At 31.6% G+C, this 20,717-nt stretch overlaps 1 protein-coding gene across 2 annotated transcripts in view; it reads left to right on the top strand.

The window, feature by feature from the left end:
• LOC145266603 (uncharacterized) overlaps window positions 1–20,717 on the top strand; it is a 56,496-nt gene that overhangs the window by 23,831 nt on the left and 11,948 nt on the right. For both annotated transcript variants that reach the window (XM_080122488.1, XM_080122487.1), the window contains exon 2: window positions 17,428–17,630. In XM_080122488.1, coding sequence (XP_079978614.1) covers window positions 17,568–17,630 — 63 coding nt within the window. In that variant the 5' untranslated portion in view covers window positions 17,428–17,567. The remainder of the gene's footprint in view (window positions 1–17,427; window positions 17,631–20,717) is intronic.

Here is a 20,717-nt window from a genome sequence, read left to right as displayed (position 1 = left end):
CCCACCCGTGTGTCTGATACTACCGGTCAGTATGCAAGCCTTCTAGACCTTTTTCTCACAACTTCCCCTGAGCTATGTTCATGTTCTTTTCTATCTCCTCTGGGATCCTCTGACCAGTTCATTGTATCAGTTAAGATAAAAATGAAATGTAATAAGTCTTCAGATATACCTCTCCACCGTACTGTATATCGATACTCTATGGCTGACTGGAATAGCTTCCATACATTCATATCTGATCTACCTCTGCATTCCATGTTTAAAAAGGATGTGTCCTCTATAGTATCAGATCTGACCGAATGGTTAATTGTAGGCATAGACCGATTCATACCATCTAAAAAATTCCAACAAAAACCTAACAGCCAGCCATGGTTCTCCCCAGAATGTGCTGCTGCCATCAAGCACAGAAATCACTTTTTCCATAGCTACCAACGTAATAGAAGCACTGAGACTAAAGCTGCTTTCAGGACTGCCAGCAACCACTGTAAAATAGTAATAAAAAATGCAAGAGAGCTATATGCTGAGTCCGTTAAATCCAAAGTAGCTGAGCAGCGACTTAGTTCTCACCAGTTTTGGCAAATAGCAAACAGGATCTTGAACAGAAGCGTGCATTCTATCCCAACTATCATCAATGGACCTGAGGTCATTTTGTCAGCATCAGACAAGGCCAGATTATTTGCCAAGGACTTTGCAGCTAATTCTACTCTATGTGACGAAGGCCATTCAATCACCATCAACTCCCCATATTTCCTCCTATAACACACAACACGCTATGCAACATACAAATATCTGTGCGTGAGGTCGCACAGCTAATCAAGAACCTTGATTCCAGTAAAGCAACTGGCCCTGACGGCATTCCAATTATAGTGTTGAAAAAGCTTTAACCAGAACTTGCCGCCATACTTACAAAACTGTTTAAGCAGTAAGTTTGGGAAAATGAGTTAAAAATAAAAAAATATACAAAATACTTTAAAACTCAACCGAATATATTTCAGCCTATGTCATAGTAACATATATTGAGCGAGTTTCTAACATTATTTTGTATTTTTTTAATTTTTAACTCATTTTTCCAAACTTACCGTGTTCAGCAAAAAGGTCAGTGCCATTTTAAATTTTCCAATACATCGGTAAACACTGTATGTTTTTTGGAGCTGAATAAATATGTTACATTAAATAAAAACAAAAAAAATTATCCAGTTAGGTAGAAAAGTAATTTATCTTGCCTTTATAAGATTTAAGGAGAAGTGCTTTCCAACACCTGGAAAACCTCATCAGTATGCCCTGTATTTAAGAATTCAGGTGATAAGTCATCTCCCTCTCAGTACAGACCAATCAGTCTCCTGTGTGTCATGAGTAAGTTGTTGGAATCCATATTAAGTAAAAAAGTAGGCAACCACCTCGGCACAAATAACCTTCTTAGTGACACGCAATATGGTTTCCGTTCTGCTACATCTACAGCAGATGTTCTTACGATTATATCTCATAGGATTAGTGAATCTCTCGGTAAAGGCTTCCTTTCTAGGGCAATTGCTCTTGACATATCGAAGGCCTACTTCACAAGATTTCCAGCTAGGGTATAACTTCTCAATTATTAAATCATTTCTCTCTGATAGCTTCATAAGAGTAGTGGTTGATGGGCAGAAATCAGAGGCCCAGAGTATTAATCCTGGAGTCCCTCAGGGGTCCATCCTGGGCCCAACTCTCTTTTTGATCTACATCAATGATCTCCCAAAACACATACTTAAATCATTCGTTGACATCTATGCTGATAACACGACCATCTATGGCAACACATCAAAGGCCATAAATGGCAAAGTTCTCTGTGATTCTCTCTCCTCTGATATTGAGCGTATGGTACAGTGGGGGAAGAGGTGGCTGGTTACTTTTAATGCATCTAAAACCAAGCTCCTATCTTTACATCAACACTCTGATCCCCATCTGTCATCAATTGAAATGGATGGCTCTCGTCTTGGGGAGGCTCCATGTTTTGACAATCTTCTAGGTCTGACCTTTACTCCTGATCTGAAATAGAACACATACATCAAGTCTGTTGCCATGGTCGCTGGGAAAATAGTGGGATCCTTCTACCATTCCAGAAGATATCTCACTACTGATGCAATTCTCTATCTATATAAAAGCCAAGTACATCCAAGGATGGAGTACTGCTGCCACATCTGGGCAGGAGCTGCTAAAAACAGCCTATCCTACCTTGACAGAGTACAAAATAGACTTCCCTGCAACCTCTTTCTCACAGAAGAGATGTTGCGAGTGTGTCTTTGCTTTATCGTTATTTTCATGGCAGGTGCTTGTCTGAGCTCCAATCTCTGGTCCCCCCTCGCCAATCTTTCACGATAAACACCTGTCTAGCTGAAACTACTGTCAATAATTTTCCCCACTCTTTATCTGTGCCTAAATCAAAACATAGATTCCATGAACAAAGTTTCTTTCTTAGAACTGCATGTCTGTGGAACTCTCTTCTGTTTGCCTGTTTCCCACCTGACTACAACTTGGATGTCTTCAAGTCCAACATAAGCAAATTCCTGATGAACCGCCCCCCCCTTAGTAAGACACTTTACCAAATCTCCATTACTAACGATTACTATGATACTATCCCATTGATTACTGTACATGCAATAACCCTTATCTCTGAGTGGCTTTCGGGCCTTGATAAGTGGTGACCTCCATGTAAAAAAAATAAAAAATAAAAAGTCAATTTGGTATACCTTTTTGGTATTTTGTTTTTATGGTACTTGTACAGTTTAATGAAGACATTAAAAAATGAAAATATCGAAAAAAAAGGTTATATTATACGTATCCGTTTTGGACTGAATATCCCCCCCCCCCCCTAAAAAAAAAAGAATTTCACTTAATTTGATCAAGTAGTTTTTTTTTTTTTTTTTTTTTTACAGCGAAAAAACATGTTTTTATGAGAGCGCGTTGAAGTCGGCCATTATGGAATTTATTGAACACGCCACAAGGAGATAACTGCAGTTAAAGCGCCGACACTCCCTCCCCATCTTTATACTAGCTTTTCTTCTTAAAAATCGAACCTTTCGCTCGGTATCATAGCAAATTGTTTTTTCTTTGTAAAAAAAAAAAAAAAAAAAAAAAAACTACTTGATGAAATTAAGTGAAATATTTTTTCAGAGAACTTCGTTCCATAACGAATATGTACAATTGAAACTTTTTTCAATATTTTCATTTTTTAAGCACCGTTTTTATTTCTAATATGAACTATAATCAGTTGAATTACCAAGAAAAAGAAACTTCCTAAAAATTAATTTTTAAAAGATTAAAACGAGTAAAATTCCATTATTTTAAAATGTTCCGTTACAACATAGATTTTTAATTGTTTAATTTTTTTTTTTTTTTTCGATAAGTTTTAATATAAGATAGCTCTTGTCAGCTATTTTATCGCCAAATTAAAACGGATTTGAAAATATTATTGCACAAATATTAAGCATTTTGTAGGTCCTCCCCCTCATATTTTGTTTGTCTCTTTTACCGAACAAAATATGGAAGCAGGTAGTTACCCAAAATAAACACTCGTAAAACCGTATTTGATATTTAATAAGCTCGCAATTTGTTTACAAACAAAACGTTTGAGCCCTCTACTAGTGGCGGACGGATGTTTATTTAAATAGGCATTCGGACAGTTTAATTTCGGCCACCGATTCCGTAGTCAGGGGGTAGGACTGCCGACTGTCATCACGACGGTTCCAGGTTCGATCCTCGGCTTGGAAGAGGTGTTAGTCTAGCGGCACTGATGAGTTGTGAAACAACGAAACAGGTCTGTATGTCGATGACTAAAATATATTTTATAAAGCTCCCCTCTTCGGTAGAGCACTCTCGTAAATTATCTTACTCGCTACTTAATTTAGCTGAAATAATGCGAAGCTCGCAATTTGTTTACAAACAAAACGTTTGAGCCTTCTACGAGTGGCGGACGGATGTTTATTTAAATAGGCATTCGGACAGTTTAATTTCGGCCACCGATTCCGTAGTCAGGGGGTAGGACTGCCGACTGTCATCACGGCGGTTCTAGGTTCGATCCTCGGCTTGGAAGAGGTGTTAGTCTAGCGGCACTGATGAGTTGTAAAACAACGAAACAGGTCTGTATGTCGATGACTAAAATATATTTTTGATATTTAATATACAAATGTTTATAATATTATTTCTCATTAAACTGTGTAAATCTTAAAACTAACAAAATTATAACAAAGATTAATTATTAATTGCAGTTTGAAGAAGATTAAAGAAAGGTTTAAAAAAATCATTAAGTCGCTTCTGCTTTTCCATAGTTTGTATAGTTAACACAAATCTGACGTCACGGAATCGTGCATTTTTTTTTTTCTTTTTCACATTCATTTGGCAATGCCTAGAGAACAATATTAATTGTAATTATGTTTATTTGTTTCTGTGTTGAATAAAAATCGTTTAATAAAAAAATATTCTGTTTGCTAATATTGTTCCAACTGGGTTTGTATTATTATACACATAGATTTGAAAAAAAGTTGTCAAACAAAAAAACGCCCAAAAAAACAAATATATAACTAACAAATGTTATCAAAGGCAAGATAAGTTACTTTTCTACCTAACTGGATAATTTTTTTCTTAATGTAACATTTATTTAGCTCAAAAAACAGTGTTTACCAAGGTATTGGAAAATTTAAAATGGTGCCGAACTCTCTGCTGAACAGAAACACAGTAAGTTTGGGAAAATGAGTTAAAAATATACAAAATACTTTAAAACTCCACCGAGTATATTTCAGCCTATGTCATAGTAACATATATTGAGCGAGTTTCTAACATTATTTTGTATTTTTTTAATTTTTAATTCATTTTTCCAAACTTACCGTGTTCAGCAAAGAGGTCAGTGCCATTTTAAACTTTCCAATACATCGGTAAACACTGTATGTTTTTTGGAGCTGAATAAATATGTTACATTAAATAAAAACAAAAAAAATTATCCAGTTAGATAGAAAAGTAATTTATCTTGCCTTTATAAGATTTATTTGTTATATATTTGTTTTCGAATCTGTGTGTATAGTAATACAAACCCGTTTCAATTTGATTTTATTACGTCATTTTCAATATTTTTTTAATTTTAATTTTATAATTCTTTTAGAATAATTACGTCATTTTCAATAGCCAATCAAATAACATTTTTAAAAACGGTGTACCCTAAAATATGTCCCAGTATTTTCCTCATATCTTTGTTCATCTAAACTGCAGGAGGGCCTTGTTTTTACTGTGCAATAATTCATATCCGTTTCAAATAGTTTAAACTAAAAAAAAAAAAAAAAAAAAAGTAACCTTTGTTAATAACTGTTTCCGTTAAAAAAACAAAAAACAAAAAAACACACACACACACACACACATATCGACCCACTGCTATGAATTAGGAATAGGAGCTTGTGAGCGAGAAAAGGTGAAAATATAATCAGGGAGACAACAGCTGCATGAGAACCTTTGTAATGTTAACTTACGGATGTCCAATGTCGACACACAAACGTCGAAGACTACCGATGTGTCACCTGACACATGTTTATTTTTATTTATTTTTTATTTTTTTACAGAGTAGTCACCACTTATCAAGGCCCGAAGTCACTCGGGGATAAGGGTTATGTAAAACGCGATGACGAACTGCATGAAACAGTTAATACCTTTTTGCGTCTTGCTTAAATGTTGACTTATTTTATTTATTTTTATGATTTCATTAAGATCAAGAATTCGTCACGGGCTACATTTCCTTTCTTTTACTTTTTTATTTAAACAAAAAAAAAAAGATGCCATTATCTTTTTCTTTCTTTTTAAGAAATAAATATGATGGTTAACTGGATTTGGTCGACCTAGACGAGAGTGCCCAAAATGCCGACCAGGACTGAATGGAAGAAATATCTCATGTATTTAATTTAAGCCGTCGTTTCGTATCTTACAACATATACAACAAATACTTTATTGTAACTTTTTCTTTAATCTTTAATAATTTATAAATATTTATATAAAATTATCAGAAAAAAGCCAAATTTGAAGCCAAAATTGAAAAAGAAACCAAGCTGTCAACCCTGATAGGCACTTGAATTTACTTTGGCAACACTCTTCTCTCTACCGTATGTATCGCTTGTAAAAAATGGCTACTTCTCCAAGAATGGAAATTCTCCTTAATTTTACCCAGGAGAAAGGATTACAGTATGCCCAAAGTAAACAGCTCGTGTCCACCCAGAAAATATTTGTTGTATATGTTGTAAGATACGATGTTGTAAGATACGAAACGACGGCTTAAATTAAATACATGAGATATTTCTTCCATTCAGTCCTGGTCGGCATTTTGGGCACTCTCGTCTAGGTCGACCCTGGATTTTCCTCATATTAAAAACCGGCCTTTGTCTAACTCGATAATCTGAAAGATAGGTGAATCATTTTAATAATGTTCGCATTCGGCAATATCAAATTGAATTTGCAAAGGGAAGATAACTCTATCAAACTGAATCTTGATTTTTTTTTTGTTCAAAATGGCGGCGCGCCGACTACTATTAATAAGTTACGGTAATTTGAATACCATGAATAAAAACCCAACTACTTGTTTATTTTCAATCCGATTTGTAATATTACGTGTCCACGTAACATAAAATTGTAATCTTATTTATAATTAGTTAACAAGGATTTTTATTTTAAATAAATACCGCCATTTTTCTTTCTACAGTTAATAAAACTATATATAAATTTCTTTTTAGGAATCCTAGTTATCTCCCCTTGTCGATCTAAAACCCAATCGTGTTGAAATGACAAAAACAAATTTGAAAAGCTTAAAAATGCTTGTAAAAATTACAAATCGAAAAGGGATTATTTTGTTTCATAATTAAACATTAAAAAATAAATAAATAAATAAAATAGACGTATTGCTAAATCGCCACCTCCAAAACATGAGATTTTACTCTTAGGGCGATACACGTGGACTACGTTAGACAACGTTGTAACTATTTCTCGTCTGTTCCATAAATTGTAATCGAAAACATTCAGGTTTATATGGACCTCCGTCTATAGAAATAGCAAAATTATTTTCAGGGATTGTGCAGTAAACAAATGTAATAAAAAGGTACAGAAATCAAATCTATAAAACATGATAAAGATGTATGTATGTATGTGTGTGCGTCTGTGTGAAAATATTTAACCGATAAACACTTAAACTACTGGATCACAAAGCACTGAAATTACCAAGACATATACTAAGAACGGTTTATGATGAATAAAATATGTTGGTAAGTTAAAATGCAAAATGTTCATTTCAACTTGTTGACATTATTATAAGAATGCACATGCATAAATTAATAATAGCTAAAAGTGGTTTAATTTTAAAACTTTCTCCTCCATCTGTTGGATTGACTCAAATGGTAGCAAACACAGCTGGAGTGCTAAATGCTTTAGTTTCGATTCTAGCTGATGGCACCCTAGTCATATTTACTTTTGAAATCTGTACTATATATTAGGTACAATATAATATTCAATAGAGAATTGGTTCTGTAATAATAAATCCGAAATCTGCATGAATTAAAATATATTGCTATAGAGAATAACAAATCTTGCAGGAGTCGTTTTTTTTTATGCATTGTGAAATATAAACCCCACCAAAAATGGCCGAAAAATCAAGTTGTTTTTTTTAAAACGAAATTAAATTTATTAAAATCCATTATTTCTGAGTAACTTCTTTTTCCAGAAAGATAAAACCCTGAATTTTATCATATAGAAAGCATAATAATGTAAAACTTTTTCTACTATTTTTAATTAAATTTTAAATGTTAAATTTTTCCCAAAAGTTAACAATTGCCGTTTTTTTGTTTTGCACAAAAAACGTATATAAATAGTTTAAAAACAGAAAAAAGGTTTTTGAAAGAATTAATTTGTTTTTTTCTTGTCTAACTAAGATTTAGGGTGATTTCTATGAGAATATGCAAAAAATATTATAATATAAGTACCTGGATTTCAAATAATTCCACTTATTCATGTAGGCAACCAGTTACTTCGAGTCGATTTGATTACTCTGTTTACATTTGTATTTGATAAAAAGCAAACTACGGAAGACCAAAAAGCCAAAAAAAAGTTATTTTTCAGTGACGAAAATTTCAATGTATTATTAATGCTGAGGCTGGCCAGTACCAGATGGGTGACCATTTGTATGAGTTTGGTTTTTAATGTGTATGTATGTGGGGGCCAGCTCTCCAAAATGGCGAGGGGGGGGGCAATTTAAAGCAGAATAAAAAATATTTCAGCGCGTTTGGTCCACCGTAGTCGAAAGGTGGCAAACGTTTTCAAACTGGATCGAAAAAATGATGATATTTTTAACACAAAGGGCACAATATTTATTGAAGTTTTTTTTTTTTTTTTTTTTTTGCATCGATTCTTCAAAGCATGCCCTGTTTAATAATGGTCATGCATTATTCGGCTCGCTAAAAAGAAATTGTTAATTCATTTATCAAAGATTTTAAAATGGCTTTTTTCGTATAAATATTAAGAAAAAATTTTTTTTTTTTTTTTTTTTTGCTTAACTTAAATTAATTATTTTACTTAACATATTCACCGAATTTCACACTTCAAAACTCAAAAGCAGGATAATTAAACACAATCAGACATCAAAATAAGGTATGAAAACAAGTTTTTTTTTTTTTTTTTTAATCTATAATCCTGTCCCTTACAACAACACAATATGTTTTGTTCAGTTTCAGATGATTATTTTAAGCATATTTGGAACCCTCTCAAAACAAGGGGGGGGGGTTGTAAGCAAAAAGAAAATATATATATAAATATTGTTTATGAAAAATAAGTACACTGTTATAAAGTTCATTCTTCTCTTAATAATCGCTGAAAATTTCGTATTGATTGGATAATTACCTGATTTTTGGTAGATTTTTAAAAAGACGGTCCGTCAAAAAGTACTTACCTGCCCCCCCCCAGCTTTGGCGGTGCCTAGTGAAATAGATCTGTCTTTCCAGATATTGGTTAGAGCAATCAATGCTGTCCTTGCCATTGCAATACATAGGCTTATTTTTTTGGTGTCATCTACTTTGTGAAAACTGCACCCAGGTAGTTGAAATCTTCTACATTTTCAGCATTTTGATTGTCCACGATTAAATTTTCAACATTTTGATTGTCCACGATTAAATTTTCAACATTTTGATTGCCCACAATTAAATTTTCCACATTTTGATTGTCCACAATTAAATTTTCCACATTTTGATTGTCCACAATTAAATTTTCCACATTGTGATTGTCCACAATTAAATTTTCCACATTGTGATTGTCCACAATTAAATTTTCCACATTGTGATTGTCCACAATTAAATTTTTAACATTGTGATTGTCCACAATTAAATTTTTAACATTGTGATTGTCCACAATTAAATTTTCCACATTTTGATTGTCCACAATTAAATTTTCCACATTTTGATTGTCCACAATTAAATTTTCAACATTTGGCGCCTGTGTTACTTTCATTGTCTTTTGTTTTGCTGACGTTGAGGAAGAGTCCTGCTGCTTTGCTGGCAACTTTTATCTTGCATTCAAAAGAGCATTTAAAACTACTTAAAAACTCACACACACAAAAAATGAGCCACGCAGATAGAAAAAAGTGTAACGTTGTTATTACATGTTAACACGGAGCCACACGTTGCGTGCAGAGACAGTCACAAAGGAACAAAAAAGCAAAGAAATTTGATTCAGATTTTTCAGTTGAAATAAAAGGCATTTATTCATGGTACTTTCCAAAATAACGCATTGCATCTTGCTTTGAAAGTTCTTCTCACACGAACATGTGCTTCCGACTTTTTTTTTTTCACAAGGGACTCACTATTTATCAAGGCCTGAAACCCACTTGGGGATAAGGGTTAATTAATGTCATGTGGTAGTGTAGTGATCGTTAATGATGTAAGTACAATTTGATTATTTAAGGGGACAAATTCAACAAGAACTTGTTTACATTAAACTTGAAGGCTACCATTACTGCTTGCTCATGATATGGCCATATGCCGGCACATACTTTTTTTGGTTCTCATCATATGTCTTTTTGTTCTCTCCGCCTTTTCTTTCTCGTTGTTATGTCATTTGCATATGTGTCACACATGTTACATGTTAGTGGCTCTGTTACAAAAATACTTTTATTGATTACCAGCCTGGGTGCTCGGCGTTGCCCGGGTGTTTGGAGGTCTGTGTTGAGCAAGATAAAAAAAAAAACGTGGTAGTAGGCAAAGGAGGAAAAGAATATGAAAAAAAAAAAAAAAAAGGTGACGTCCGTACCGTTGCATACATTGTCGAACCAGAAGTGGCAGTGGTTTAAATTAAGGCTAGACAATTGAAAAGAGGGGATGACTTTTGAAAATATCGGTGAAAAAAGTGACCCCTATTTGTAGAAAAGTACCCAGTTGAGGGTGAAGGAATTAATGTTTTTAGCCAAATTTTTGATATTTGTTGTCCAAAGGGTCAAGCTTCAAAACTATACTGATCTTGTGAAAGTCTGTTGACTCTGTCGAAAGTTTTAGGCAGATATACATACGTACGTACTTACGTACATACATACATACATACATTTAATTTCATCAATTTAAAAGCATACAGTGTAAATTTGGATTTTTATGAATAGCGTTACCATTGATTTATGAAATTTTAAAGTGATTTTAAATTATCAATTAAAAATAATATCGTCAAAATATTATGTACCTGCACCCCCCCTCCCCACAAAAAGTGTTAATTATAGTGCTTCAGCTATATTAAAGAATCAGCTGATCCACATTTTTACTCATGGCTTCACAAAAGTTAAACACACGTGCATTTTTATTTTGGGAGGTGCAGCTCCCTGTCAAAAGTAATTATACCTATTTACTATGCCTCCCCATGGGACAGAGTTAGACACCAGGGTCGTTCTTTAACGTGGAGAAAAGGTACAAAAATAAAAATGGTCTCAGTCGTGAAGGATTTCTCCTCCACCGAAAGAGAACAAGAAATAGAAGTGCAGCATCTGAAGAACAGATACTACACTTTGATCTTGTCCCTGGACTCATGAAAAAGAATTTCAAAAACCTGTTGAATATATCCGGTGAACCAAGTGCACTCAAAGGAACGGTTAGAATCTTAAAAACGTCTCCCAGTTGGAGTGACTGAAATTGTGAATGATTGTCTGGCATCCGGTAGGATGCCCTATCCCAATGAAAAGCAAATTAAAATTAAAACAAGAACTAACTGGGGGGGGGGGACAGCGGACTTGTACAATACACACACTTCATTTTTTTTTTTTTTTTTTTTTTTTCGTCTTAGCAGATTTTCGATTGGACGTTAATCTACCAAATTATACAATAAATTTAATATGTACTAGCGGGACCTATGGAAATTGCACAGCAGACTTTTCATATGTAATATATTCATGTTGGCATTCTGTGGATGTTTAGCGTAAATGGAGATGCCCTGATATTATTGTAGCTCTTTTGTTAAAACTGCAACAGTATTTATCTAAGTTAGCAGGCATACTCGGTGTAGCCCAGTCGTAAAATACGCTTAAATATGCTATTTTAATTGATGCAGATTTCGTATATATATATATTATATCTATAAAAGTGAACGTGTTTGTGTGTGTGTCTGTGTACATTTCCCTATGCAATAACTTTGTCAATTTCAAGTTTACAGACTTGAAATTTGATATAAAGGGTACTGAGATTTGGGAAAGTCTTTGATCGGGTTTTTGGCCAGAAATTTGGCTGTTAAGGGGTCAAAGTTCAACGATTTGACCTTTGAGAACACTACCAAACCCCTCCGACAATTTTGGGTCTAAACACTTGAAATATTAGATATAGGTTCCTTGGACATGGATCTAACTTTAGCCCAAAACAATAAATGTTAAGGGGTCATAATAGAGGTCAAAGTTAAAAAAATTGCCCGCTTTTTTTTTTTTTTTTTTGCTCAACATACACCTCCAACCACCCGAGCAACGCCGGGCTGAAATGCTAGTATTATTATAGTCAATTTTCTATCGATTCTTATATATTATAAAGTTGTGACTTCAAAAATAATATACTTATGACTGGGTGCATCAACTTTTAACGGAAACCAAAACCAAAATTTATGAAGAATTCATGTTAAAATTATTTATTAAAAGAAATGGAAGGTCATAACAATTGAACGACAGTCACTCGGAAGAAAAAAAAAGATGTAAGCATTACTCACAAAATAACACACGTGCTAACGTATTAATATATAGATATATTTGTAGAGGGGGTTCAGGGGGGTAGTTTCAATAAAAACGCTGTACTAGAAACTGAGCACCATTTACGAATATAATGATTTTTTTTGTCTATAATCTCATTGAAAAAAAGATAAATATATCAGTGTACAGACAGTGTGCTTTGTACAAGTCCACTGGAAAAAAATACATCAAATACTTATATAATTACTTATCCTAGAGCATACATAATTTTATTCATTTGGCGGCCTAAATTATTTGACAGACAAAAAATAAAAATGATAAAAAAAATTTCTTTTCTTTCAGCTTTTGGCTCTAATGTGTTTTATAATTTTTTTGTCTGTCAAATAATTTACGCCGCTAAACTATACATCTACCCATTTGGCGCTATATATTATTTTGATCACCTTTAGTATTACGAGTTAAGTTTTCAATGTTTCGGTGGAACCGAAGGTATCGATAGACGATCGGAATAATGTGGTTCCTTAAATAAAATGTTTGCATTAAGGGAGATAATGTTACAATTGTCTCCCTTATTTTGAACAATTGCGCCAAAATAACTTGTATCACTTACGAGTCGATAAACAATGAACCCCCAATCCACGCCGAAAGGAGGAGGTAATTCCTGAGGAACGTTGACTTTTTTTGCTTAGATCAATGTATAGTATCTGTTCTGGTACTACACTTAATCTTTTCTGTGTTTGGCCGATGAAGTACTTCTAGACTTATAGATTTTTTTTTTTTATCCCAATCTAGGATCTTTTTTTTTTTTTTTTTAGGGAGCTCACTTTTTTTCACATTAAAAATCGACCGTGTCCTTGTAGGGAGGCAGGTAAATAGAACCTCGAGTAAACGATGACACTTTTCGTCTTGGACAGAATTTCTTATATTGCTCGGAAGTTGTTTTTTTTTTTTTATATTTATCAATCGCCATGATCAAGTTTTTGTTTACAAAGTTATTAGGGCGGACCTGTAGAATCTTGCCCCGCGCTCTATTTTTTTATTTTTGTTTTCCATTTTTTATTTTTTTTTTATTTTAGCGGATTATTATCGAATGGACACTAGTTTATCAGTTAATCAAAAATGAAAAAGTTAACGTTTAAATATTTGTAGTTTCTAATGCAATATTCTAGTAAATCGAGTATTCATTTTTTAGATGTTTTTAGGCTGAATTTTGCCTTTTTTTTATAAGCAGTTTAGCTTTTTTATTGGAGATTTTTAGAAGCGAAATTCACACAAAAAAAGCTAAACTGCTTTAAAAAGGGCTAAATTTGACCGAAAAATGTCAAATTGTTCTAAAATGGGTGATCGACGGTTTACTATAAGGTTGCACGTTGCATTAGAAACTGAGTACCCCTACGACTTTTTCTTTCATTTTTTTTTTTTTTTTTTTTTTTTTTTTACATAATCTGATGGACTAGTTTCCAGCCAATATTAATCCACTGATAAAAAAAAAGTCGAAAATAAAAAAAGATGGGCAAGATTCTTCACGTCCGCCGTTATTTCCAGAACGTATATAAATCACACCCACGCACATTCATGTTTTATTTTTTCTGTTGATAATGTGGAGGCATATTGTATAATATTGCCCAATTTTAGGCAATCTCGATACTTCGATTTTTGTCCTCCACCCCTTATTTATTTCATCAAATTTAATCATGGCTGACAAAAACTACGACTCAAAATTTGATTTTCCCGAATAATAATAAATCAATTGTCAAAGTGATTTTTTTTTTATTTTTTATAAATATTTCATTTTTGTTCTCTAACGAGTACGTAAGACTGTTCTGTATTTTTAGTTTTAAATTGCCGCTATAAGTGCGAATCTGAATAATCGGCACTTCTACACGATTGGGACGAGATTTCGTAGTTAATAGTTTTCAGATAAAAAAAAAAAAACGATGGTTAAAGCTGATTTGTTATGTCAATTCTAATAACTTCAACTGTTGGCTTCCAAATTATGCAATCGAAATTAGCTGAATATTACTGAATTATTAAACAAAACAACTTTAATCGTGTTAGCAGCTGAAAAATTGCCGCCATCTTGTTTTAAACCGAAACGGAAAATTACCTTCCTTTTTGAACTCTACTTAATCGTTTTCATCAAATTCTATTTTTTATTTTCTTTAATAAATAATTTTCTACCTGATCGATTTTCGCAATTTTTGGATATAATCGTCTTAAAAATACGAGGAATACGTAGATGCCATTGTTTTCATGTGGAATTCAGTTTTACGATTTCCGAAATTTCGTCCTAATAGTGTAGAAGCGCCGAATAATCTTGTATTATGAAATAATAAAACAAAAAGAAAATATTCAACTTTTACATTTATGTAAAAAGTCTTTTTGAAATAATATTTTTACACTTTTTGTTATCGTTTTTATGATAATAACAAGCGGGACCTGTGGAAATTCCACAGGGGACTCGTTCATATGTAATATATTAATGTTGGCATTCTGTAGATGTTCAGTGTAAATGGAGACGCTCTGATATTATTGTACCTATTTACTATGCCTCCCCACGAGACAGTTAGACACCAGGGTCGTTTTTTAACGTGGAGAAAAGGTATAAAAATAAAAAATTGTCTCAGTCGTGAAAGACTGCTCCTTCACCGAAAGAAAACAAGAAATGAAAGTGCAGCATCTGAAGAACAGATACTACACTTTGATCTTGACCAAAAGGCCAAGTTTTAAAACTACAAAAGTATTTATCTAAGCTAGAATGAACGCCCGGTAAAACCCGGTCGTAAAGTACGCTTAAATATATTTCAATTCTTACAGATTTCGTATGTTATTATAGAGTTAATGTTCTATCGATTTTTATCATAAAGTTGCGATTTCAAAAATAAAAAAAAATATATCCACATGACTTGGGTGCATTAGTTTGAATCCAAACCGAAATAAAAACTGATAAAAAAAAGAAAAAAATACATATACATATATATATATATGTATATGTATAACTTGAATTCCTACAGCCATAATCGAAACCGAAACCAAAACTTATGAAGAATTTTTGGTAAAATTATTTATGACAAGAAATGGAAGACGTAACAATTAAATGACCCGGATGTAAGCGTGACAGACAAAAGAACACACACGCTATCGTATTAATATATAGATGATGATGATTATAATAAAAAATATGTTTCACACTTGTGTTATAACGAAACAAAAAATAACTTTTTTTTTTTACATTCATCTAAGAATAAAAAATATATTAAAAAAACTTTATATATAATTTATATGAATTAATAATTGTTTTTTTTTGTAAAACAAGTGTTAAAACTAAATTAATATTTAATAAAATATTTGATAATACAAGACGTTTTTGTTTATTTAAAAGTCTTTTTGGTTTCATGATAACACAAGTGTTACAACTAAAGAAATTTGGGTACTTGTACAGTTTATTCAACACATTCAAAAATGAAAATATCGAAAAAAAAAAAAAAAAGGTTATATTGTACGTATCTGTTTTGGACTGAAGATCTCTGAACAAAAATTTCATTTAATTTGATCAAGTATTTTTTTTTTTTTTTTTTACAGTGGAAAAACACGTTCTTATGAGAGCGCGTTGAAGTTAGCCATTATGAAATTTGCTTAACACGCCACGGGGAGATAACTCCATGTAAAGCGCCGATACCCCCTCCCCATCTTTAATTCTAGCTTTTCTTCCTAAAAATCGAACCTTTTGCTCGGTATCATAACAAATTGTTTTTTTGCTGTAAAACAAACTACTTGATGAAATTAAGTGAAATTTTTTTCCGGAGGACTTTATTCCATACGCATATGTGCAATATAACCTTTTTTTCAATATTTTCATTTTTTAATGTCTTGATTAAACTGTACAAGTACTGTATTTTTTTTTATTTTTTTATTAGAATATATGGTTTCGTTTTTTGTGTCTTGTCTCTGACTTCGTTCGCTAAAATTTGCGGAGTAGTACAGAGTACGCTCTATTTTTTAAAATGGTATTTCCAAGTCTTGCGATATCCGTTATTATTATTATTAAATTTAGTTGAAAGTACATAATGGTTAGTTACAAGACACCCTCCCCATGTTAAGAATGGCTTTCTAAATAATGTTATTTCAGCACGGTACAATAAGTGCATAAGTACCACTTATTGTTTCAAGGGGGATAACTCTATTTTACTAAGAATTGTAAGAAAAAAAATTTTTTTTTTTCAACTACTTTATTTGATGTAACAAGGTTTTATAACATTAATAATATAAAAGAAATATATAAAATGCGACGATATTTGATTTTATTTTCTTAAACAAAACATTCAAGTAAAATAAAATATGTATCAAGTGCGCTTGAAAGCCAAATCACAACGTAATATTAGGAAAATAAACTAATTTACTTGTTTGAGATTTCTAATTTAAAATTAGAAATTAAAACGAGTAAAATATTTATTTTCCTAATATTGCGTTGTGATTTGGCTTTCAAGCACACTTGATGCATATTTTATTTTATTCAAATTAAATCAACATTTCTATATGGAACTCAAACACTTGACGTAAAAACCTTCAAGTAATTGTAAGAAAAAATTTTTTTGCAACTACTTTACTAAGTTACCTCCCTTAGAACAATAATTTAAGCTTCCAAGGTGCCCAATTTTAATTTAAAGCCACCAATATTTTAAGTTAGGCGTTAGTTAAGTTCCCACTTTCACTAAGCTGTCGCCAGGTGGCGCTTCTAATTCGAAAAATGTTTCATTAAAATTATTTATTTGTTCAAAAAACTATTTTATAAAAATCCTATGTTGCTTTCATTAAAAAATTGTTTTGTATTTTTTTTTTTTAATTATAGTTTCTTATACAGACTTTCAAATAAATGTTTTTACAATTATATATGCTCAGAAAAAAATTCTTGTTCATTACTTATTTGCGGTGTTATTTTACAAAGAAGAAATTGGAGTTATCGCCCCCTAACAATGGCCGTCATACGTATACTTCAGAAGTGCCCTTTTTTAATGTTTTATTTTATTTTTTTAAAAAAGGTTTTGCATTTTATTCATTCAAAATGATCAAGGGGGGTAACTCTAAACCTTTCATTTTTTTCTTTTTCTTTTTCTTTTTTTTTTGATTAAAAAAAAATCACATGATTTAATTAAGGATTAAACTTTTAAAAATTTTATACATTAAAATATTTTTTAAACAATAAATTCTTTGATTTTTAAAAATTTTTCTTGGTTTCGTTTCAGGTTGAGTGAAAATGTTGTTGAGGTTCCAGTTTCTTTCTTCACCCATCTGTGGTGGGGAGTGTCTTGCCACCTTGCTAAAAAGTGCCTACATCTTTTAATTAATCTGGGTGAACGTGTGTTTAAATGAATCACCGAGAATAATGACCAATATAATTCCAGCTGCCATTTCTCAGCTCCAGGAATCATTCTTCCGAACGGTCAATGTAAGTGACTTTTTTTAACAAATTTTTTCTTCCTTGTTTTTTTTTTTTTTTTTCTTTTTTTCTTTCTTGGTTTCTTTTTTTTCTTTTCTCTTTTTTGGTTTCTTTCTTTTCTTTTTCCTTTCTTGGTTTCTTTTTTTTCTTTTCTCTTTTTTGGTTTCTTTCTTTTCTTTTTCCTTTCTTGGTTTCTTTTTTTTTTTTTTTCCTTTCTTGGTTTCTTTTTCCTTTCTTGGTTTCTTTTTTTTTTTCTTTCTTGGTTTCTTTTTTTTCCGTTATTGGTTTCTATTTTTTCTTTTCTCTTTTTTGGTTTCTTTCTTTTCTTTTTCCTTTCTTGGTTTCTTTTTTTTTTCCTTTCTTGGTTTCTTTTTTTTTTCCTTTCTTGGTTTCTTTCTTTCCTTTTTCCTTTCTTGGTTTCTTTTTTTTTTCTTGGTTTCTTTTTTCTTTCTTGGTTTCTTTTTTCTTTCTTTCTTGGTTTCTTTTTTCTTTCTTTCTTGGTTTCTTTTTTTCTTTTCTTTTCTTGGTTTCTTTTTCTTTTTCCTATCTTGGTTTCTTTTTGTTTGTCTGTTCTTTTCCTTTTTTCTTTCTTTCCAATGTGTTTTTTTTCTTTCTAACGTGTTTGTTTTTATAATGCACAAATCTTTTGAAGTCTAGTGTCTGTAAAGGATTATTTGAACGATTGGAATTTCATTTAAACATAATAATTAACATTTTTAGTTATAATTCCTCTTGCCTCCCAAGAATGCTTCTTAATAAAATTTCTGACCAGTATTCATCATCCATTAGTTTAACATTCGTTTTACATGGTGGCATTTGGTGGATGGTTTTCAGAAATTGACTTCCAAACTAACCTATCTCTGGCCTGGTCTTTATTTATCCTTCTTTCATCACTTCTACCCACGTTTCCCTTGGCCTTTCCTTCTGTATCCACTATCTCAAACACTTTCACCCATCACCCATCCTTGTTGCTGCACATCTTCCTATACTGTCCAAATTTAAGATTCCTCAGAGGTCATCAGATCTAAGCTTGTCTAAAATATTCACATTACACATCCATCATATCCTCTTCATACGATTTCTCTCCGTGCAACGCTTTGGTGCCACCAGATCAGGCTGTCTGATGATACTGGCTTTCTGATCACCAAATGCACCAAATGTTATCGATTGTTTTTTTTTTTTCCTTTTTAGAAAACGCAATCATGTTCTGCAAAGCCAAAAACAAAACAAAAATTTTCCTCTACAAAACAACCAAACTAAATGCCATGAATAAATATTTGGAGGCATAAAGAACTTGAAGCATAAAATCTTTTGCCAAAATTATTGGATTCGACATTAAATAACGCAAAAAAGGATTGATATGCTATAAAAACAAAGCAACCATCTCCATGCAACACATGTCCTCAACCAGCACCGGTCTATTTTCACTTTCATACATCACTGCATACGCATACGTTATAAACTCTTTCCTTGGTAGATCATGGTCACATTCAGCTGGTCAATAATAGCAAAAATTCCATGAACTTAAGCCGATCCACTCCTAAATTTGACGGTCTGAACAAGCTTGAAAGTTCTTGAGTCTTTACTTTTGTCTTGTAATGATTTTATTTCTATTATAACCTTGAAAAATCCTTAAAAATATGGAAAATGTCTTGAAAAGGCATGAAAATCATATCCTTTATGTCCAGTTAAAATTTGTGTCAAAATATTAAAAATTAAATAAAAATAAATGTTATTAAATTTTTAAAATTTAAAAAAATACCATTAAAATACTTTTTAAATATTAAAGATAAAATCAAAATAAATACTATTTAAATGTTAAAAAATGCTATTAAAATATTTTTTAAAATATTAAAGATAAAATCAAAATAAATACTATTAAATTATTTAAATGTTAATAAATACTATTGTAATATTTTTTAAAATAGTAAAGATAAAATCAAAATAAATACTATTAAATTATTTAAATGTTAAAAAATACTATTAAAATATTTTTTAAAATAGTAAAGATAAAATCAAAATAAATACTATTAAATTATTTAAATGTTTAAAAATACCATTAAAATATTTTTTTTAAATAGTAAAGATAAAATCAAAATAAATACTATTAAATTATTTAAATGTTAAAAAATACTATTAAAATATTTTTTTAAATATTAAAGATAAAATCAAAATAAATACTATTAAATTATCTAAATGTTAAAGAATACCATTAAAATATTTTTTAAATATTAAAAGTAAAATCAAAATACATTCTTCTAAAATTACATCATATTTTGTGGATACAAGAGTTATGTCCCTTTATTACGAAACTATGCGATGTTTTCCATATAATATCGAGTAGTTTCATGATAAAGGAATGTAAACTCTTTCCAGAAATTTAAAAATAAAAAACACAACATAGATCAATCTACAGTGGGGGAAAATATCATTTAATCGCACTTGGTTATTGTTGACAGGCATAGTGTTTTATATGTAAACTAGCCTGAGTACCCAGCATTGCCCGGGAAGTATGTGTTGAGCAAAAAAACTGGTAGTAGGTAGGCAGGCTCGAACCCATACTGCAAAGGAGGAAAAGAATGTGAAAAAAAAAAAAAAATGGACGTCATTGCCGTTGCATCTGCCGCCAAACCGGAAGTGGCGTCAATAATGATGTTTGCAAACTGGCAGAGGCTGGCTTAAGGTTAGTCAGTCAAAAAGAGAGGATTACACACAATAACCCTTATCCCTGAGTGGCTTTCAGGCCTTGATAAGTGGTGACCCCCATGTAAAAAAAAAAAAAAATGACTTTCAAAAATATCAGCAAAAAAAAGCAACCCTTCCTTGTAGAAAAGTGGCCAGTTGAGGATGAAGGAATAATGTTTTTTGCCCAATTTTTGGCCAATGGAAAAGCGATAAAAAAAATTTAAGAACCTATTTTAGTTTTATGAATAAATATTTAAAAAAAAATTTTTTTTTGTGCAAATAAATAGAAACATTTTGTTTTGTGATTAAAAACTAAGATACTATCGCACTTTGCGCACTAATTATTTTTATTTATTTATTTATTTTATCTTTACATAATCCTAACAAAAAACAAACAAATAAATAATTATT

Source organism: Euprymna scolopes, chromosome 41 (genome assembly GCF_053919585.1).
Source record: "Euprymna scolopes isolate OS-2025 chromosome 41, ASM5391958v1, whole genome shotgun sequence".
Lineage (NCBI taxonomy): Eukaryota > Metazoa > Mollusca > Cephalopoda > Sepiida > Sepiolidae > Euprymna > Euprymna scolopes.
This window is presented reverse-complemented; position numbering and strand designations above follow the sequence as displayed.